The 23247-nt window shown below is 45.2% G+C and overlaps 1 protein-coding gene across 10 annotated transcripts in view; it reads left to right on the top strand.

Moving 5' to 3' along the window:
• Positions 1 to 23247, top strand: part of ADGRL3 (adhesion G protein-coupled receptor L3) — a 563586-nt gene that overhangs the window by 340788 nt on the left and 199551 nt on the right. For all 10 annotated transcript variants that reach the window (XM_079960222.1, XM_079960225.1, XM_079960216.1 and 7 more), the window contains one exon: positions 22758 to 22838. In XM_079960222.1, coding sequence (XP_079816348.1) covers positions 22758 to 22838 — 81 coding nt within the window. The remainder of the gene's footprint in view (positions 1 to 22757; positions 22839 to 23247) is intronic.

Genomic DNA, 23247 nt, shown 5'->3' with positions numbered 1-23247 from the left:
TAGGGATGCAGGTTTGTAATTTGGTGAAATCCTCACAGGGTCTCAAGATTCCAGTAGGGATCTGTTTTCACCAGGTCAGACGAAAAATAAATCATATTTTCTTTTACAGAAAGGCACTCCAGATTTTCGTTCCTTCCTTGCAGAACCTTTCTCTCGTTTTTGCTTTTTAAACGGGTTTCATGCCGCAGTTAAACACAGGGGGGCTGAACGCATTGCTAAAAAAAGAAGACGGATAAAATGTTCAAGTGCTTATTTATCTATATGTATAGACACAGATTTCAAAATAAATACCTTCACATGGTGTTTCGAACAGTTCACTGTTTTTAAAGTAAAGCTCCCTGCTCCAAACCGCCTTCCTTTGGGGCAGCTAGCGGAGGATGCATATCACTCAACCCCCAAAAACACACCCAATTCACCTCTTTCAGCTCACTCACAAACACATTAATTAAACACCTTTATTTACATATTTATTTCATAAAATTTATATACTGGTTTGATTATTGATAAAACCCTCAAAGCATTTTACAAAAAAGATAAAATAATAAAAGTATCACTAAAAAAAACTACAAACATAATTTAAAACACACAGAAAGTTACAACCACAATGGAATACACAAAAGTAAATTAAAACCAACGCAAACTTTCTAAACATCTGGGTAAAAGGCAAAGGGACCCCTGACCATTAGGTCCAGTCGTGGCCGACTCTGGGGTTGTGGTGCTCATCTTGCTTTATTGGCTGAGGGAGCCGGCGTACAACTTCTGGGTCATGTCGTCAGCATGACTAAGCCGCTTCTGGCACACCAGAGCAGCGCACGGAAACGCCGTTTACCTTCCCGCCGGAGCGTTACCTATTTATCTACTTGCACTTTGACGTGCTTTCGAACTGCTAGGTTGGCAGCAGCAGGGACCAAGCAATGGGAATTCGAACTGCCAACCTTCTGATCGGCAAGCCCTAGGCTCTGTGCTTTAACCCACATCTGGGTTGGTTTGTCTAAATAAGAATGTCTTCAGCAGGCCCCAAAAAGAATACAGTGAAAACCCCTGCCTGGTATCAATACGCAGGGAGTTCCAAAGTATTGGTGCTGCCACAGTAAATGCCCGAGTCTTACAGATGTGTCGTGGGTTTCACGTGGCCCCTGTAGAAGCGCCCATTCCACCAATCAAAGCAGTTGGGTGTGTGCATATGGGTTAAAGCAATCTCGTAGGTAAACTGGCCCCAAGTTGTTAAGGGCTGTATAGCCTAATAGTGGGACACGGGTGGCGCTGTGGGTAAAACCTCAGCGCCTAGGACTTGCCGATCGCATGGTCGGCGGTTCGAATCCCCGCCACGGGGTGCGCTCCCGTCGTTCGGTCCCAGCGCCTGCCAACCTAGCAGTTCGAACGCACCCCCGGGTGCAAGTAGATAAATAGGGACCGCTTTATAGCGGGAAGGTAAACGGCGTTCCGTGTGCTGCGCTGGCTCGCCAGATGCAGCTTGTCACGCTGGCCACGTGACCCAGAAGTGTCTGCGGACAGCGCTGGCTCCCGGCCTATAGAGTGAGATGAGCGCACAAGCCTAGAGTCTGTCAAGACTGGCCCGTACGGGCAGGGGTACCTTTACCTTTAGCCTAATAGTAAGATCTTGAACTCGGCCCACTAGCAGATCAGCACCCACTGCAGACATTTCGGAGTCCAGGTATTCTCTGCTGACAAGGCCTCATTTCCTCATCAGCAATTGTACTGCAGCGTTAACACGCAGTCAAGAGGCAACCAGAAATATATGCATGCATTTCACACCACTTTCACACGATTGCACAGCCTTGGCACACAATCTCACCCACTCAGACATATACAGTGGTGCCTTGGTTTAAGAACAGCTTAGTTTATGAACCACTTGGATTAAGAACGCTGCAAACCCAGAAGTAGGTGCTTTGGTTTGTGAACTTTGCCTTGGAAGCAGAACATGTTTCGCTTCCTGTTGAGCGTGTTCCATTTGTGAATTGAGTCCCCCGCTGTTATGGGAAAGCACACCTTGGTTTAAGAATGCTTTGGTTTAAGAACGGACTTCCGTTGGCAGTTTTCTTCCTAATCCTCACACCCTGGAAAGGGAGACTTAATCCTTTCTTCCCAGTTCAGACGTTTCCAGGTGTCTCTTTTGATTACTGTACCTGTATCTGCAATGACTGTATCTTTTGATGACTGTATCCCAGCAGAACCCAATGAAGATCCACAGGTGAACTTTCCCTGTTTCTCAGATCCACACTAATCATCTGAGGAGCAGGGATGGCCTGATTTTCATCCCCATCATTGTACACAGGGAGACGAGAGAGGCAGCGTGACATAGTGGTTAAAAGTGTTGGACTGGGACCTGGGGGAGCAAGGTTCAAATCCCCACTTGGCCCTGAAGTTCCCTGGGTGACCTTGGGCTAGTCACTGTGTTCTCTCAGCCTGACCTACATCACAGGGTTGTTGTGGAGATGAAATAAGGAGGAGGACCACGTAGGCCACCTTGGAGGGGGAAAAGTTGGAGTATAAAGGAAATAAACGAAGAAACACATCCATTGTGTACTGTGATGACGATAAAACTTGCCAGGTCAGGTGAAGGTGGACTGTTTTGTTCCTGATCACAGCACAGGAGGTGGGAATGTTTTCATTCTGCTGCTCAGCACCCTGTGGCAGGGATGGGATTTGACCTTCCCAATCAGCTGTGTGGAAGGGGAAGGCTAGCAGAAGGATAAAGGCTTGAATGGATCAGTGCCAGAGGTCTGAACTAGACTCACATATTCCCTGCGCTGGCCTTAAGCGATAAAAGTAAAGGCATTTCGGGAAGAGTTAAGAGATAATCAGCTGGCAGCAGAGAAATAGGAAAAGTGAGACTTGACACGAGCTAAAATGATATTGAAAGAGGTGGGTACTGAAAATAAATTTAACGGAGAAGGTGGAATTGTGGATTGACAAATAAAGGAGGCGTGTTGCTGGCAGCAGTAGGAAAAGAAAAGACATCTGTCAGGACACTATAAAGTATTCCATTTGTTTTGTTCATAACATAGGTTTTTTTTTTAAAAGAAACGCCTTGAGTGTCATTTCAGGGATCCCAAAATACCTGGCTGTGATTCACACGCTCTTGCAATGCATTTGTATATGACGTGAAGAAACAGAGGGAAAATGAGTGGCTTTGTGTGGCTTTGAGGTCTTTTGTGGAAGTTGGAATTATTGAAGTATTACATTAAGATAGAAATATTGGGTCCATTTTGTGTGTCGAATGACATTTTTGAAAGCTTTAATGTGTCTCTAAATCTATACGGTCGTACCTTGGAAGTCGAACAGAATCCGTTCCGGAAGTCTGTTCGACTTCCAAAACGTTTGAAAACCAAAGCACGGCTTCTGATTGGCTGCAGGAAGCTCCTGCAGCTAATCGGAAGCCATGAAAGCCCTGTTGGACGTTTGGCTTCCAAAAATCGTTCAAAAACCGGAACATTCGCTTCCAGGTTTTGATCATTCAAGAGCTGGAAGCCAAGGCGTTTGAGATCCGAGGTACAACTGTAGTTTGCATGTTCATGTTTGTTGGTGGGAGAAAATGGCCCTCTTTGCCGGCCCAAATCGTATGAAGATGTAGGTGATATTTTGTATTGGGGAAGGGGGGGGGGACAGCCCAATTTTGCCAGCAGATACCCCCTGCACTCCTAATCCCATCATCTGCCTGGGTCCTTGTCTCTTCCACTATGTTCAACATCTTTATATGAAAATAAACAGATTTTTAAAAATAATAATAACAACAACATTTTGGGGTGCTAGTACTGTCTTTTCCACTGGATACACTACACACAGAAAATCTACAACTTAGGGGGAAAGGCCAGAAAAACATTTCATTCGCCACTTTTTTATGAGGTAGGAAGATCCCAATCCCATATAAAAGGGCAGGAAGGGAATGAAGAGAAGTCAGAGCACTCCATCTTTAATATTTGGGATAAAAGCATTCTAGGACTGAGCAACAGCACCTCTTGAGATGTGCTCTTGTCATCCTTTGCTAAGGATGTAAGATGATTTGCAGAGACAACTCCCTGAAACAATAGGCCTATGTTTATTGACTGCCTTTCACTAGCATGGTAAAAAGTGCTGCATTAAAGCAAATTACTTCATTTTTACTGGGTAACAGCAAAATTGCAATAATATCTTGCATTTTAATGTTATCTCTTAAATTATCTTTGCTTAATGGGAATGATTGTTGGGGGCTTGGTGATGAAGATAAATACGTAGGCTGAAGGCATGAATCAATATTAAAGGTAAAGGTAAAGGTACCCCTGCCCGTACGGGCCAGTCTTGACAGACTCTGGGGTTGTGCGCCCATCTCACTTAAGAGGCCGGGGGCCAGCGCTGTCCGGAGACACTTCCGGGTCACGTGGCCAGCGTGACATCGCTGCTCTGGCCAGAGCCAGAGCCAGAGCCGCACACGGAAACGCCGTTTACCTTCCCGCTGGTAAGCGGTCCCTATTTATCTACTTGCACCCGGAGGTGCTTTTGAACTGCTAGGTTGGCAGGCGCTGGGACCGAGCAGCGGGAGCGCACCCCGCCGCAGGGATTCAAACCGCCGACCTTTCGATCGGCAAGTCCTAGGCGCTGAGGCTTTAACCCACAGCGCCACCGGTGTCATAAAGTAATTTAATTCATTAACTGAAGATTTAAAAGTGGATTAAATTGGAAAGTTAACCTATGAAAATATATTCAGCACCAATGTTCTTGTCGTATCTGAGGACATCAGAGTGCTTTGTGGGGGATCAGGAAGCTTGAGGGTGGAATTGGGGAAACAGACATTAAAAAGAAAGAAATAGCTGTTGCTTAGCATTTTTGCACCATCAGAAATTGGATTTAAACATGGGGACAAACAAAAAGTTAGAATTCAGTAAAGCAAAAAGCACATTGAATTTGTTCAGGCAACTCTCACACTGGGGCCACATTCCAGGAATAGTGCCCAAAACCAAAATCACATATAGTCCAAGCGCATTGAGTTCAGTGGCCGTTGGGATTGCCAAAGTTCCCCACCCCAGATTTCTGCCCCCTTTCCTCCCCCTTTTTATTGCATTTCCAAGCACATAAAACTGAACGAACAAGTTAAATGCGCATAGGTTGCGCGTTACCCATATATCCTTAATATGTGGGCAAAATACCATGAAGGGGATAGTATCTACTCCCAAGCAGAGCAGACTTTGAAAATCCCCAAACAAGGAAGTTTTAAATAAGCATTCTGCATTCATCTCTCAAGTCCAGCAGTTCATTTATCACGATTTCCCAAATGGCTCATTTGTCAGGGTTGAGACAGGCTGTTGCCTTAGTTATGTGTGAAAAGGGGTGTGAGAGCATGGGTGATGGTCTTCACAATGAAAGGCGAAGAGGATGAAAGACAAGCAGATCACGAACCCACCCTACCGTGGTCCTCACTGCTGTCTCTAAGAGGCTGTCTTCATGCCCTGACAGCTTTCATTGAAGAATTCTTTAATCTCTGGACTCAATTGATTGGTCCAGCCAACTCTCTGTATAGCAAGACAATTAGGCATGAGCAGACCCTCAAAGTCTCCCTATTTTCCAGGGACAGTCCCGGATTTACGAAAACCATTCCAGTTTCTGATTTGATCCAGGATTGTCCCGTTTATCCTTAGGACGTTCCTATTTTCAAGGGAGAAATGTTGGAGGGTATGGAGTTATGCGACCCCCGAACCAAGGAGATAAGTAACTAGACACGCTTTAGAAGACATCTGAAGGCAGCCCTGCATGTTGTTGTTGTTTAGTCGTTTAGTCATGTCCGCCTCTTCGTGACCCCCTGGACCAGATCACGCCAGGCCCTCCTTTCTTCCACTGCCTCCCTCATGCTGGTCACTTCAAGAACACTGTCCCACCATCTCATCCTCTGGCATCCCCTTCTCCTTGTGCCCTCCATCTTTCCCAGCATCAGGGTCTTTTCCAAGCAGTCTTCTCTTCTCATGAGGTGGCCAAAGTCTTGGAGCCTCAGCTTCAGGATCTGTCCTTCCAGTGAGCACTCAGGGCTGATTTCCTTCAGAATGGAAAGGTTTGCTCTTCTTGCAGTCCATGGGACTCTCAAGAGTCTCCTCAAAAGCATCCATTCTTCGGCGATCAGCCTTCTTTATGGTCCAGCTCTCACTTCCATACATCACTACTGGGAAAACCATAGCTTGAACTATACGGACCTTTGTTGGCAAGGTGATGTCTCTGCTTTTTAAGATGCTGTCTAGCCCTGCATAGGGAAGGTTATTAAAAAAAAAATGTTTAATGTTTTATTATGTTTTTATATACCGTATTTTGGGCCCAATAAGACTCACTTTTCCCCTCCTAAAAAGTAAGGGGAAATGTGTGTGCGTCTTATGGAGAGAATGCAGGCTGCGCAGCTATCCCAGAAGCCAGAACAGCAAGAGGGATTGCTGCTTTCACTGCGCAGCGATCCCTCTTGCTGTTCTGGCTTCTGAGATTCAGAATATTTTTTTTCTTGTTTTCCTCCTCCAAAAACTATGTGCGTCTTGTGGTCTGGTGCGTCTTATAGAGCAAAAAATACGGTATATTGGAAGCCACCCAGAGTGGCTGGGGCAACCCTGTCAGATGGGTTAGGTATAATAATAGTGATGATGATGATGATGAGGAGGAGGAGGAGGAGGAGGAGGAGGAATAGGATGTCCCTGTTTTCATCAGATAAATGTTGGAGGGTGTGCATGAGGGGCCGGATACAACCAAAGACTCCTGCTAGCATAATGGGACTTCATCCCCTTTTTACCCCACCCCCCATGGGCTTTGGAAAAGTCAGGAGGAACCCCAGAGCAGTGTGCAGGGTATGTGAGAGAGGCAGGAGGGGGGGTCATTCCACCCGGCAAACTGAAATGCTTGTACAGTGGTACCTCAGGTTAAAGACGCTTCAGGTTACAGACTCCGCTAACCCAGAAATAGTACCCTGGGTTAAGAACTTTGCTTCAGGATGAGAACAGAAATCGCACAGCGATGGTGCAGCGGCAGCAGGAGGCCCCATTAGCTAAAGTGGTGCTTCAGGTTAAGAACAGTTTCAGGTTAAGAACGGACCTCCAGAACAAAGTCCTTAACCCGAGGTACCACTGTACTGATGAAACACTTTCCATAGTGCTACACTTGAATTCCACCCAAGCCCTCCAATGTTTCTTCCTAAACCAATTTAGCTTTTCCTAAAGGTATTCGTGGGGCAGCAATTTCAATAATTATTGCAAAGATTTTCAAAATGAATTAAATATAATTTTAAAAAACAGCCGCAATAGCAAATAAAAACAGCACCGTAACATGTTTGGCTCAACCTAATCTTGATTATTTCCCTGTTCAAGTCAATTCCTAGTAGTACAGCTGTTGCCCATCCTCTCAGAGTTCAGCTTCTGTTCCAAGAGACTGAATGCACTCTGGCCCTCTGACTTCTGATTTCAGCTTTCTGAAACAGTGCTCCCAGTCTCTGAAGGGAAATCTATCTGCTGGCGCTCTCTCTCTCTTTCGCGCGCGCTCTCTCTCTCTCTCTGTGTATCAGTGGTGGGTGGGACTAGGTGCAAAAATGAGGAAGGGGAGTGAGGAAAGGCCCACCGATCTGACACAGAGCATCTTCTCATGTTAATCTTGGTGCATAACTAGCCAGCCAAAATCATTAAGACTTGGTTTGGCAGTCTTGCTCTTACACATTCGACCCCAACAAATAGGGCATAGCTAGGAACTGGAAGGGACTCGGGGTATCTGACCCTGCAAACTCATAACAATATGCCAACAAAGTTGGCATCGGATTAGCTGCAGGATCTGGTCCCTGTGGCTGTGATGTGGTTTGCTCTTGACGGCAAGCAGCTGTTTGGGCAGGGAGGGTGCTGTCTGCAAACAAGTGCAGGCCTTCTGCCCGAGGCGTATTTGAGCAAAGCATCGTTGTCCAAGATGAGCTGCAGATAATGGAAGATGCTTTGAAGAGTGGTTTTATCTGGCCGTGATGGATGACAAGCGACATTCATTTGCTTTCTCTTCTGGGTCTGTCCTGTAGCAGATTATTCCTAGGTACCAGTCTGGCCTTGTAGATTTGCTTTTTCCACTTCGTATTGTAGTCTGGAAAATGCCTGGCGCAAATCCTGATGATGTTGTGAGTCGGCCCAAAGAGTCAGAGCAGATAACGCTTGTGTCTTAAGCGTTGGCTTCAGGCCACGGGTTTCGCGTTACATTCTGGGTGGAAGCCAAAGGCATGTCAGTATGTGTAGTGGTTAGTAGATTTCTTTTATATAATATGTGTCTTACTGGTTTCATATAAAACAAACATAGCAATAACCATAAAAAATAACACTCAAATCCCACCGGGGGGAAAGTCACGAGTCCTTTGTTTCCAGTATGAAAGTATCATTTATATCCCAGGGTATTTTTCCAGTGTGATCTTGTGAATCTAGATGATAAATGTGCGTTCAATATACATCAGGCAGAGCAGGGACTTTTTGAGACAAGAGCAGAGAAAGCACTATTTTTAAGTCATCCATGAAGATGTTGGCATACTGTGGAGCCATGCAATAACCTATGGCAGTGCTGTTTATCTTAAGATGCATATTTGCCCCAAAGCTCAATTAATTGTATGCACAAAGTGGCAGAGTTTGCTGCTAGATGTGCTGTCAGGAATGATAGTCTCACATATTATATGGTTGCACACATTAGAATGCACAAAATATTAAACACCAGGTTTCCTAAAGTAGCCAGCATGTAATACAACAACGACCCTGACTGCTTAAATATAAAGGTAAAGGGACCCCTGACCGTTAGGTCCAGTTGTGGCCGACTCTGGGGTTGCGGCGCTCATCTCACTTTATTGGCAGAGGGAGCCGGCGTACAGCTTCCAGGTCATGTGGCCAGCAGGACTAAGCCGCTTCAGGTGAAACCAGAACAGCACACGGAAACACTGTTCACCTTCCGTCTGGAGTGGTACCTATTTATCTACTTGCACTTTTGCTTTTGAACTGCTAGGTTGGCAGGAGCCGGGACCAAGCAACGGGAGCTCACCCCGTCGCGGGGATTTGAACCGCCGACCTTCTGATCGGCAAGCCCTAGGCTCATAGTTATGTATTAATACTTATGAAATTATGCTGCAGAAATATAGTGCTGCCAGGGGCTTGACTCTTTTATATGTATATTATACATATAAAATAAATATTCCTGCATATAATTTTGCACATAATCAACCAGTGAAATGTAGGGCCTCAGAAGGTGGTGGACCAAACAGACTTCAAGGATTTTATAGATGCAATTCCTGCATTGAAGGGGGGGGTGTTGGACTAAATGACCCCTAGGGTCACTTCCAGCTCTACAATATATAATTCTAAGTGGGGTTTTTTAAAAAAAAAAATCAACAATGCTAGATGCAGGAGGCAGTCTGATATGTTTGGGTCAGAACCCCCAAATTCCATATATAAATATTTTTAAGACAGATTACAGTACTCAACCATCCCTAATGATAGAGTTAATCATTTTGTAATGAGACATGTCGGTCATGTAGTGAAAAACAAGTATGAAGATGTGATTGATGTTGATTTGTAATATGATTAGTTGAGGTTTTAGGGTTTGTTTTAATAAGGTATGTTACATGCATGATTTTCATGTGGGTTGCTAATTATAATTAGTGTCTATGCATATTATCTGAATTGCGTTTGTTTATATGTTGCTGTTCTCCTCAAGATCTTCACTGAAATATATTGGGCATTTTAGTACATTTCAGTTCCCTTTTAAAGATTTGCATTGTTTGCTTGCTTGCTTTTGCTTTCATGAGAGTCATTGCCAGTCAGAATAGGTAATGAAGAGCTAGATTGATCAGTGGTCTGATTTGTTATTTAAAGAGCTTCATACATTAAGTTCAGTCTTAAAGAGGATTTATTTAATAATAATTAAAAGTATAGATGCTCATGAAGAGAGTCTGCTAATCCTTCAACTCTGGGATAATGCCCCTTGTTTAGAGAGAGGTGCAGACAAAAGAAATTTTGCACAAGAGTAATCTACCTTTGCTCCAGGATCAATACTCAGGTCTAGGAATTGGCCACCTCGGCTGCCAGGTTGTCTCAAGCAGCCCGTGAAGCTTAATACTGTGTTTACTTAAACTCTGCCAAGGATTTCAACTTAATCTCCACCAAAGAACTTCCTTATGGGGGGGGGGGATAAAGAGTAATCACTTTGGTGTGGAGCTAAACATTATTGAATGAAATTGTTAGTGAGAATATGGCCCCCATAAAATCATCAGTCTCACGCTACTTTTGCAAGCTGGTCTGTGTATTAGCAAGTCATATAGGCTGAAATGTAATTGGAAGGCTGTAAACAAAGCTGCAAAAATCAATGCTGTTTAACTTCTCCATTAATGATCTCAAAAGAAGGAACACTGCGAACAGCATAACAATTACCATCAGATTCGTTGCTGAATTGGAACTAGTTGCACGTTAGCAAGAAAAGAGAGAGACACACAAATATTCCAAAGTGATTAGAGTTCTGTGATGGGAATGAAATTAAGTAAACTTCGAAGGCAAAGGGGAAATGAGAACAACATAGGCCACTCATTACAGAGGAAGACACCTGGTAACTAAAGTGTTATGTACTGAAATTCTCACCCTGGGCCAGCAGGGGGATACTGTAGATAGTTATGCAAATAAGGGGTCGAAAGTGACGTTCAGTGATTGGATAGTTTTAGAAAGTTGTTACAGTTACGTTGTAGTGGAGCTCTATATAAGCAGGCTGGCTGAACCCTTCAGTTCAGTTCTGTTCTGGCCTGTGAATAAACAAGAGCTGTTTGAAGAATCGCTGTGTCGTCTGATATGTTCACCCACAACTTAACATAAAGCATATATGTTTAGTAAGGTACATGTATCTAGAGATGACTGTCTCTATGCTGAGCAGTGTACCTGCTGCACTAATTTTTTGTAATTAACTCTTGAAAAGCACAGCTGTCCTGCTGAAGCTAAGAAAGAGAGAAGGACAAAAATTCAAATAGAGGTGAGGGAATACTTGGCTTAGTGAGTGCAAAGGATCTCAGAATTATAGTCCATCACAAGCTAAACATGAGTCAGCAGTGGGATGCAGCTGCAAAAAAGGCTAATGAGATTTTAAGCTCAATTAATAGAGACATAATTCTGAAGTCACAGGATGTAATTCCATTTAATTCTCTACTAGTCAGACCTCATCTGGAATACTGCCTAGTTCTGGGCGCCACACTTGAAGAAGGATGTAGACAAATTGTAACGGATCCAGAGAGTGACCATGAAGATGGTAAAGGTTATTGAGAAAAAGTTCTGACGGAAAGAGTTGCTACCTTTATGATGGAGTATAGGAAACTGAAGGGGTGTAATTGCCCTCTGTGTGACAGCCCTTAAGATATTTGAAGACTGCTAAGGCTTTTGCTGCCCTAGAAGGCACAATTAGATTTAAAAGGCTCATGGATTCTAGTTGAGCATTAGGAGACATTTCTTACTAGTAATAGCACTTCAGCAATGAGGAGTGGGAGAGACTCTCAATTGCCAGATGTCACAGAGCAAGCCGGTCAGTAAATCACACAGTTCAAAGCTGGAGTTAACTCTTTATTAGCGAAACACAATCTTTACAGACTTTACAGAGCACAGCAGCCCTGTAAGTCCTATGAAATCAGTTGCCCCACCTCCCTACAGCCACCTACGTTTCTTCTCCAGGGCTTCTTGCCAGCAATCAGAGACTGTACCTGTGTGCAACTTGTCTTTGCTCTGCCCATTTCTTCCCTCTCCTGGTTCTGGGAGTCAGCAGGGGAGGGGAGCTTGTTGCAGCAAGAGTGGGAAACACCCTCGACTCTTCACCAGCTGGACTTATCTCTGCTTCTTGGCCTCCCTCCTCTCCTGCTTCAGCTTCTGCATCCGATTCTGGCCTTCTCTCTGCCACAGACTCTCCCAGCTCACTAAGCCTTGTTACCCCTTCAGCTTTCAGCACCTCCTTTCCCCAGTCTTCTCCTTCTCTCTGTGACCACCCACTGATGTCCCACCACCACTCCCCGGACTCTGAGCCTTCTTGCCTTGGGGTTTCCCCAGCTGGTTCTTCCCACCATTACTCCGCTTCCATGACACCAGAGATCTGTGTGTCTTACTCTGGATTTCCAGTATCAAGCAGGGGGTAGACATTTATTATTAGATTTATGAACCGCACCATCAAAGTTCCTTCAGTGTGACATCGTTGTTGGGGATGAGATAGATGAGCATAGCATTTCAAGTAAACCTTTGCTCCAACATGTTCCAGAACTCAACCCAGTCTTTAATCTGTACTGCTGGTATTTTAGTGACACTACATTGGCACGATAGTCTAAACCACTGGTGCAAGGATATTTAGGAGACCTTGGCGTGAAGGGTGGGTAATTGTCATCAACATCTTCCTGGCTAATGAGTGAGATTGTTTATATTTCTATGGTGCCTATATATTGGTGTGGGTTGAAGCAATTTATCCAGAAATCACGAGTGAATCACACACCCTTAGGGTCCACAGACTAAGCTATAACAGCAGGACATTTTAATTGACAGAATCTTTGCAATACTACCCTTAGAATTAGAGGGAATAATTGTGCCCATGCTATTCTTGTTGCTTGATCTTCTTAGGATCGTTCCTACCCCCAAATGAAGTATTTGTTTCAGTTTCCCCTCATCTCCCCTTCACCCTTCTTCCCACCCCCCGTTTGTGCTTGGGGGGGAGAATCCCATCAGTGATCTTTGATACACAATTACAGCCTCTATTTCCTGAGTAAGTCAACTGTGCAGCCCCCATCGTGCTCACACGGGGGTGTCTCACTTACAGAAAGGAGATGAAGAGAGAGAAAAGGAAACCAGAATGAGAAGATGAGATATCCATTTGGGGATTATATCACTTGTTCCTCGATGGCACTGCAGTGCCGCCTGCAAGAGCGTCATGATTAAAGTCAGAATGGGATGTGAAAGAGATAAAGGCAAGTTTTGCATTAGAGGCATACGGCTGTTCACCTGCCGAGGAGTTGGAGGAAAACCTCTCAGGTCCTCTGCTTTTCTGTCATTGATTTGAGAGTTAGTTAATCTTCTTGTTTCAAAACTAAAACGCCTGTTAGAGAACTAAAATGCCTCTTAAAGTAAATACCAGAAACAAAAGACTTCTCATTCTGTTTGCGACTAAAAGGACATAGCTCAACTTAAAAGGTAAAGGTAAAGGTACCCCTGCCCGTACGGGCCAGTCTTGACAGACTCTGGGGTTGTGCGCCCATCTCACTTAAGAGGCCAGGGGCCAGCGCTGTCCGGAGACACTTCCGGGTCACGTGGCCAGCGTGACATCGCTGCTCTGGCCAGAGCCAGAGCCGCACACGGAAACGCCGTTTACCTTCCCGCTGGTAAGCGGTCCCTATTTATCTACTTGCACCCGGAGGTGCTTTCGAACTGCTAGGTTGGCAGGCGCTGGGACCGAGCAGCGGGAGCGCACCCCGCCGCAGGGATTCGAACCGCCGACCTTTCGATCGGCAAGCCCTAGGCGCTGAGGCTTTAACCCACAGCGCCACCTGCGTCCCACATTAGCTCAACTTACCCTTTTCTTATTCTGGATGGCCAAACATTATTCTTACATTGGCAAGAAATAGGTCTATAGCAGATCGGGACAAAGATATCACTGTTTTAATAGCTTCCTTTTTAGCCACAGTTTTACCCGGAAGGGTTCCCAACAAACCATCCTTTCGGGAAACAGACAGGGCGAAGCAGAATATCTAAGTGCACACAATCCCAGTGTGACCTCATGACCTCGACAGCGTCACCCTTGTCCTTTTAATTATCCCAGTGACCTGAAATGTTTTATATTGTGATGCCAATAAAGGGATTTGATTTGATATGTCCATAGCTTCATCAGAAATATAACCCCAGTTTAGAAAGGGCAGCATTTCAGGGCTGGGTGAATGATTTGCATGTGAGAGTCCCACTCACATCAAAACTGCTTAAAAGTTGGAGCACAGTTTACAGACCTTCTACAGCTTTTGCAGCGTCTATTGTGCATCTTTTCAGTGATGGTCTCAGAAATTATCTCAATAGATTAGAAGCATAGAATCAAAGAATCATAGAGTTGGAAGAGACCACAAGGGCCATCGAGTCCAACCCCCTGCCTGATTATGTATCTTCTTTGGTCAGCTTGAGCCTTCTTCGATTTAAATTGGGCAAAGGTGTGAAATGTATAGCCCCAAACTGGGTCCTACATATTTTTGGCTTTTCTTTGCACAATTCAGGTGTATTTTCAGTGAAAGCTGCTTTTTGCTGATAGCCAGTGATGGGTATTTTTACTAGGGATGTTCTTGTTTTTTGTTGTTGTTTAGTCGTCTTAGCTGTGTTCGACTCTCTGTGACCCCATGAACCAGAGCATGCCTTGGAAACTCTCAAGTTTCTCCTTTTTTATGTCCATAAAAGTTTTCTTGGAGTTTTCTTGGCAAAATACTGGAGTGGTTTGCCAGTTCCTTCTCCAGGTGGATCACATTTAGTCTAAACTCTTAGCTATGACCTGTCCATCTTGGATGGCCCTGCACGGAAAAACTCATAACTTCTTGGAGCTATTCAAGCCCCTTCACCACGACAAGGCAGTGATCCATGAAGAGGACTAGGGATGTAGTCTATTAAAAAAGAGATATCCCAGATGGTAACAGCCACCCCATTTTTAGACCCTCTAGGCCATAGACCAAAATAGTAGTAACTGATGATAATAGAATCTTCTTAGGAGAGAAAAAACACAATAGACATTCTCCAGCTTTGACCAGATTTGTTCAGGTCTCAGAAATACATCCAGACCTGAAATGGAATATTCAGTGGTATTATTTAGGAAATGTTTGCGAGAAGTTCCAGGTGACATTCATCTCTTTCTTTCTTTCTTTCTTTCTTTCTTTCTTTCTTTCTTCTTTTACATCCCGCCTATTGATCAAATGATGATCAATGTGGCTGCAATGATACAAAACCAACCATGCAAAACTCCATCCGTAACGAAGAGAACTCCACCATCCTTTGTTCCCCAGCTGAGTGGATGGGGCCAAGGCAGGCTTCCCTTCAGTTCTGCAGTCATGGGGCAACTGAATGTTCTTTCTAGCAGAGACGAGGGTGGAAGCAAATGACCTGCAGCTACTCCTTCTCTGGACAATGATGAGGCCAGGCTCATCTTCTCCTTGCTGTGACTCTCTTCCTGGGAGGCAGGGGGTGCAACCTACCACTGGCCCTTAGTCCTCTGGCCCATAGATGGGATCAGAGTGCCCCTCCGTTCAGCTCTTTTGGCCCAGATCAGTTGGAAACTAGAACCAATTATCCTTGATGTCTGGGAGGGAGAAGCAAGCTCCCTACGGCAGCTCTTTGGGTGACCCCTAAACGCCTAATGCCCTCAAACCTTATATTTATGTCTAAAATTTGAAACAGATGGTTCATGTGTCAATCACACTTGGTTTCTTAACAAATGCGCTATAGGCTTTTCGGGGCTCTCACCCCCTTATCTTTCACACAGCTGCTTCCTGTTTCCTCTTTAGATTTGCCTGTAGCCTGCTGGGATGTGCAAAAAAACAGGAAGAGAGAAGAATTTAAAGTGGTTTGTGTGTGTAAAGAACATGTGAGAAAGCGTGTTCTCCTTCATGGAGAGCACGTGTTGCGGTGGGGGCCGCCAGAACACTCCAAAGTGGGGGGGCGGGCTAATTGATCGTTGGCCACTGATGCGATTGGGGCTTCCCTTGTTGTTGGGAAGAAGTTATTGTTGCCATTTATTGATTGACAGCCAGAAATAGTGAGACTCCTTGCACGAGGCTAGGGCTTCCTCTTTTCGCCCGTGCATTGGATTGCCCGTCCCTCCCTCCCTAGAATAGGGTTGTTCACTTTGACCTTGCTATGCCTGTCATGGGGTCATCTGCTTTGGAGCGGGGGCCTGGTAGGAATTTTGTCCATCTGGCTGATTGGCTGGGGCCATTTGGTTTTTGCCTACTGCGTAGCAAATCGTCACAACTTGTAAGGTTTGCGGTTAGGCATTGGTTTATGGTTTGGTTGGTTGAGGGGCATGGATTGGCTGTGCCTGCCCCTCTAATGCTGCTGCTGCAAGGGTTTTCCGTTAAAGGAATTGGGAGCTAACTATTGCTTGTCCACTCTGTCAAGGGGGCTCGGGCCATAGCAATGAGCTCCTGGTTGCATTTGGGGTGAGGGCAGGTTCCCTGCTCCGCGTAACCCCCAAGTGTATTCCCCCATTCTGACTTTCGCATCGTGCAGAATGTCAGTCTGTCCCCCATGGTGGGGGCAGATAGTCACAACCAATGCCTACGCAACCACTCACAAATTTGTATTTTAATAAAGTGGCCAAAATTATGCCAAAAATCTTAAACAAAAATTTCTGTGTGATGTGTGAGTTATTGGGGTGGACCTGGGGACCTCGACACGCAACAAGGTTTATTCAAAAGTTCTAAATTGATAGTTTACACGCAGCGGTTCTCTACCTGTGGGTCCCCAGATGTTGTTGGACTACAACTCCCATCATCCCTGAGCTCTGGCCTTGCTAGCTAGGGGTGATGGGAGTTGTAGTTCAACAACATCTGGGGACCCACAGGTTGAGAAAGGCTGGCTTACAGGATCATGATAACGTGAGTCACAGTATGGGGTGTTAGGGGAGGGGTAGTACCTCTGGTGAGGGACATGTCTTGCACCTTCTGGAGTAGTTTGTTCACCTTTGGTCCCCACCCTGAGCTCAGTTCTTGCCTGTGGCTCCTAGAAGCTGTCAGCCTGCAACCGCAGCCACATCCTGGGAAACAGCTTTGACCGGCCAGCTAAACCAGGTGAAGGTAGGCAATGGGTCTTGAACCCTCGGTGAGTTAGGGACTTCCCCTGCATGCAAAGATGGGACCCAGCGGACTGAGTAGATGAGACCAATAGTGAGTGCAATAGTCAAGGAGGTGGTTTCTGCACGTGCCTTAGAGGAAAGGTAGGGGCAGATGGGGCTCGTCAACCTGGGAAAGTAGCCCATCTAGGAGAAGGAAAACTCTGATCCTAAACCTCCGCTGCCTTGTGGGATATCTTCAGGAGAAGAATAGGCCAAGGAGTAACCCTACGCAAATCTGGAGTGGAGTTCCTAAGGCGGTTGGATAGCATCCTATACACCTCCTTCCGGCAACTCCTGCAGCCAAGATGGTGCCAAATATTGCTCTACTTTTGGGTCACATCAGTGAGGCCGAGACGGAGGTCTTGTCATCTGGGCAACCCAGGACCTCCTTATGCACTGCCCAGCCTTGTGCCCCAAGGAGGTCACTTTGCTAACACAGTGGTTTGACTTCACCCCCGGAGACACACTCCATTGTCTCTTGAGACAGAGGGTGAGCCAAAATAAGTGTACAAACAAAGCTGGAATTTGAATTCCTGAGCTTTTGGTTGATTTTTCTGTCAAGGTAGTGAAATAATTAATGCATTCCCTACCTGGTGCTGCTAATTTCAAAAGCAACCGCAGTGCCAAGGAACACATTATAGCAGATTTCTTGCAGACATTATTTTTCAGTGCATTATGAATGCATTATACCCCACAAAAGCGGGTGTATGTGGGACATTTCTGAAAGTCGTTTTTTTTTAAATCGCAGCTACAACGACAGCAGGTCCGCACTCGAGATGCTGCTCACTGGGAAACAGCTTAGAGCAACAACAACACATTTCAGTGGGGAACAATATTAATTACTTCCAATATGCCTCACAAGAGGAAGTAACTCGTTTTTATTATAGCACAAATATTATTTGGAATAGGAAGGTTACTCTAACTGTTACCACAATCTACGTATCGTTAACTTAACCTGTATAGAAGAGATTAACAGCAGTGTAAATTGTTATGGAAAACCGGTGAGTGATAACTGCATATTTTTAATGCAAATAAGTTTCTGCCTACAGCTCTTTCTCTAGCACACTGGGGAACTGAAATTATGTATTTAACAAAATAAGAAACTTTGCCGTGGTTCTGAGCCTTGAAAATAACTGCTTATTGCAACAAGGTTTACCATCTATCAATTATCCACTACTCTCATGTTTTTTATCGTACTGTCATTAATTGGTCTCATGGTAGATACATGTATATTATTAATTTTAAAATAAAACAGAGGCAAAAGCATGCCAATATTGCTTCTGCAAGGAAGCAGACATATTTTTCAGACTCAGGAGTCGCATGCCCAGTTTAAATTTTGAAGTGAGAATTTTGCCAGTATCCCAGTGCTTGCAGAGGGAGCCACCTGGTGGAAACTATGTGCAAGGCCTATTCCCTTACTTGTGGAATATTTCAGTGTGGTGCTGTGGTTAGATGAGGGGTCACTAACCTTTCTGGGCCTGTGGACACATGTCAGGAGCAGGTCAGCAATAAATCACACGGCATCAGTGAAGTTAACTCTTTATCCAAGGCAAACTCAAGAGGCTGGGTCTAGTGAGCACATCTACTTGTCCTGGTAGATCTTGCCCCTATGAGGCAGTCATGGGGACTGAAGGTCCCCGCCGCCCCACAGTTCCCTAAGTCTCCTCCTCTCCTGGGTCCTTCCCAAGCAATCTGAGACTCAGTTGCCATGCATGCCTGCTTTGCTTCTCCCTCTTCATACCTCTTCTGGTTCTGGGAGACCAGAGGGAAGGAGAGCTGGTGGCAGCAGGAGGGGGAGACCCCCTGGCTTCTTCACAAGAAATAATGAAGAATAATAGTTCCTTTTTAACCAGGTCTTTGCTTGATTTGATTGACATCCTATGCCCTTGCAAAATGTGGTTCTTGGGGAGGGGGGGTTATTGGGTTGTTTTTATTTTGATTATGTATATTGTGGTTTTATATTTTGATTTTGTTCTGTGAACCACCCTGAGACCTCCAGGTATAGGGCGGTATCATCATCATCATCCTGCCTCTGCCTCTCCACTCCAGCTTCCACTTTGGGCCTGATCTCTGCCACAGACTCTCCCAGCTGACTAAGCCATGTTATATCGTCAGCGTCTGACCCGTCATCTTCCCAGCCTGCTCCCTCTTCTCTCCCTGACCACTCATCATTGTCCCACCACCAATCCCCTGGCTCTGAGCCACTTTCCCTTGGGGGTTCCCCAGCTGGAGCCCCCCAACACTCCAGCCGGTCCATGTCATCACATACGGGGGGGAAATGATCACGGCTACCACCTTCCCATGCAACTGCCTCTGTGCACCCTGCAGCTATACATATGCAGAGATGCGCATGCTCCACAACCACGTGCTCATACACTGCAACCAGACATGCGGACACGAACATGTATGCACCTACACATGCCTTATTAAGCACCCAAGCCTTCCTATATTGCTAGAGGAATCTTCCTGTAAAGGAGGTTAAACAGTGGGAGATTACGGTTGCTTCTGACGCAACAGGGATGAGAGTGGTATTGGCATTGCTGGTAATTATATTTCAGTGCACTTGTAAGATGGTGAAGGGTCCTAGGAGAAGGGCCCCTCCTAATAAAAAACTGTTTAGCTATTCTATCTGCTACTCATCTAAGCGCAAGGGACGGAGGTGGCGCTGTGGGTTAAAGCCTCAGCGCCTAGGGCTTGCCGATCGAAAGGTCGGCGGTTCGAATCCCTGCGGCGGGGTGCGCTCCCGCTGCTCGGTCCCAGCGCCTGCCAACCTAGCAGTTCGAAAGCACCTCCTGGTGCAAGTAGATAAATAGGGACCGCTTACCAGCGGGAAGGTAAACGGCGTTTCCGTGTGCGGCTCTGGCTCGCCAGAGCAGCGATGTCACGCTGGCCACGTGACCCGGAAGTGTCTCCGGACAGCGCTGGCCCCTGGCCTCTTAAGTGAGATGGGCGCACAACCCCAGAGTCTGTCAAGACTGGCCCATACGGGCAGGGGTACCTTTACCTTTACCTTTTACTCATCTAAGCAACAGACAGCCTTGAGTGTTGACTGTCACTGTTTGAGGACAGAGAAACCTCCTAAAGCCAGGCTCAGCAACCTAAGGCCCAGGGGTCACAAGCGGCCCAGGGGGGTCGTTTTACCGGACCACAAGCTGCTCCCAAACTGAGCCGCCCGTTGGTGAGTCCCGGCGTAGTGTGGGCTCACTTCCATGGCTCCGGAAATCGTGTCTGCGCATGCGCAGATGCCGGAAATTGCGTCTGCTGGCCCAGGCAAGTTAAGCCTTGCTGACCCCTGTCTTAAAGTGATGGACATTCCTTCTCACTATAGAAGGGTGGACATTCCACCCACCTATATAGAAGGTGGACATTCCACCTTCTCACTATATAGAAGGGTCTAGTGACTTCTGTTTCAGTGTATCTGAAGAAGTGTGCATGCACACGAAAGCTCATACCTAGAACTAACTTAGTTGGTCTTTAAGGTGTTACTGGAAGGAATTTTTTGTTTTGACTATGGCAGACCAACACGGCTACCTATCTGTAACTGGGACATTCCTTTGTTAGGAGTTTTTAAAGGAGAGGTTGGCTGGCCACCTATCAGGAGTGGATTTCCTGCAATGGGAGGGGTTTGCTGGAAGTCGAGGTGCAGCTCAGCTTTCAAAGAAAAGTTCGCATGGGGTTGAAACACAGTAAGGGAGCCTCCAGGTTCCTACACTGCCTCTGAGCCTCTGTGCTGACCTGTCCCTTGATCTTGAGACCGATATTCTCGGGCTGCATCCTCTCTAAATTCCTCCTCCCTCTCACACTTCCCTGTGGGATCTCGAATTACGAAATCGTCTTGGATTGATCTCTCCAAGCGGGCAAGCATGGCCGCCTTTGTTTTGTGCACCTCGCTGTACTTTAGAACTCTAAAAAGTATCTATCCCACCCAGGTCATAAAAAGGTAAAGGTAAAGGGACCCCTGACCATTAGGTCCAGTCGTGGCCGACTCTGGGGTTGCGGCGCTCATCTCGCTTTACTGGCCGAGGGAGCCAGTGTACAGCTTCCGCATCATGTGGCCAGCATGACTAAGCCGCTTCTGGCGAACCAGAGCAGCGCACGGAAACGCCGTTTACCTTCCCGCCGGAGTGGTACCTATTGATCTACTTGCACTTTGGTGTGCATTTGAACTGCTAGGTTGGCAGGAGCTGGGACCGAGCTATGGGAACTCATTCTGTCGCGGGGATTCCAACCGCCGACCTTCTGATCGGCAAGTCCTAGGCTCTGTGGTTTAACCCACAGCGCCACCCATGTCCCGGTACCCAGGTTATAGACTTCCTATAATAAACACTTCGTTGTGTTTCCCCAAGCAGCATTTTGCATGTGTGACTGCAGCAGAAAAGTCTCACCAGATTCACAAGCCAATAGCCTCCATGCTCTGCACACAGAAGTTCCCCCCATCCCAAGAGAATTGAACAAGATTGCCTTGAGTTCCCTTCCAGTGCCTAAATAAAAATGTCTGTGCTGGTGGAAGGTCACTTCCAATTCTATAATGCTGTGTAGCGTAAAAATAATGTTGGTAAAACACCAACACAATCAATATAAGCAATCACTTTAAACCTGTTGCAACATATTTATAAGTCAGCCTATCAGTCAAAGGCTTATCTAACTAAAATGGCCGGTTTGGTGAAAGGTCATCAGCTGCTGAGACTTGGGGATGCATACATATAAATCTGCCTTTTTTTGTTGTTGTTGTTCCGCTTGTTCCCAGATAGTTCATTGGTGTTTTTTCTTTTGTTTAATTCTAATGATAACTGGTTTGGTTAATGCCAGAACAACATTATCTGTATCTTGTTTAATATGTTTGACATTTTTAAAAAATAAAAGTATCCCTTTTTGTTTCCTTAACACTTATATTAATTGCAAGGGTTTCTTAAACCAAGATTGATAACATAGCTGATAGTGGGCAGACCTGTGTCTTCCTGTCTTTTTTTTTCTATTAAATTAATATTCTATATTAATTTTTTAACAAGGAAAACAAACATCGTATTTCCAAAATAGGAATCGTAAAACACCGAAAATTGGAATTTACATAGTAGTAGCGTACACAATAACTGGTTTGGTGTTAAGCCAATTTAACACACAAAATCACAAAAGAATATGACAAACTAATGAACCTACAGATAATATATGCTAAATCACAAAACACATAAAAAATGAAAAAAATTTAGTCTACGGTATGTTGTGTTTTCGTTATGCCCCTAATATTTCCCTTCCATAAAATCCCTCTTTGATCTTGTTGTATGTATTTATACCATTTAATCTTTTTGCCGAAATGCCAGTGAATATCTTCTAGTCATTGTTCAGCAGTGATATAGGTCTGTAGGAAATCATGAAAGATTTTATAGATTGATGATAAACTTTCACAGCCTGGCACCATATTCTCATTCAAAGCCTTAATGACTTACAGTATAGTATTTCACTGTTAGAGGTGGGCACATTCAATAGTTCCTGATCTCCCTCAGTTAATTTTGGAATATTTATTTCAGATATAAACTTCAATTTTACTCCTTTATTGAGGTTATTTGATTTCTGTAATATAGACTAATATTTTAAGGATTCTACCGACTTCTTCCCCGAAGTTTTAACTGTATCATTTTCCAACTTTAGTTGAGGAATTTTCCCCTTTTGTTGTTACTTTTAGTTGAAATGCAAGTTGCAGGCTCTGCTTATTCCATTTGTATTTTATTTGTTTACCTAAATTACTTGATTAAGACATTTTGTGTGTTTCTGAAAGTCCCTTTTCAGGGATATTCAGTTTATCCAGACCTGTTAAAATAGATGGATGCCTTATATTATTCCTCTGGTGTGCTATAGTCTTCCTCTGGTTTATTAAGCTCTACCAACAGCTCACATTGAAATACTAGACGTTCATCCATTTTGTTTTTCCACAGGGCAGGTACACCACGGCCAAGTTTCCTACCTGGTTCCTCCAATTCACCTGGACTCGGATCTCGAGAGGCAATCGTTTAAGGGTGAGTTAGCAGTGTAATAATTCTTGGGTGAAAGCATTCATGGACTCAGCACAGTTTAGCTACATTACTGACCCCATGAAGGGTATTCTGTCCCAGGTGGGTTGCAATTTAACAGGTTTGAAGCAGACCAGGCTCATTCGTTGCCTTGCATGCATCCGTCACCTTCTCTGAGTTGCAGCGTTATTTGGAACCAGTCCGCCAGATCTATATCCCACTTGGGGAAAGCTCTGAAAGAAAAACCTCCAAAAATATAAACAGAATATATCTGGTATATAGCGCATTCTTTGTTGGTTTGCTTGGAGTCAGGAGAGATGTGAAGTGCCCCATTCATCGCAAGGCACTGCTAAAGAAGTGGCAACAATGGGAACATGAATGGCACCCACTTCCTGTTCCAGCTTGTACTCCAAGG

Source organism: Podarcis cretensis (assembly GCF_951804945.1).
Source record: "Podarcis cretensis genome assembly, chromosome: 17".
NCBI lineage: Eukaryota > Metazoa > Chordata > Lepidosauria > Squamata > Lacertidae > Podarcis > Podarcis cretensis.
The sequence above is the reverse complement of the archived record's forward strand: the minus strand, read 5'-3'. Positions and strand labels throughout refer to the sequence as shown.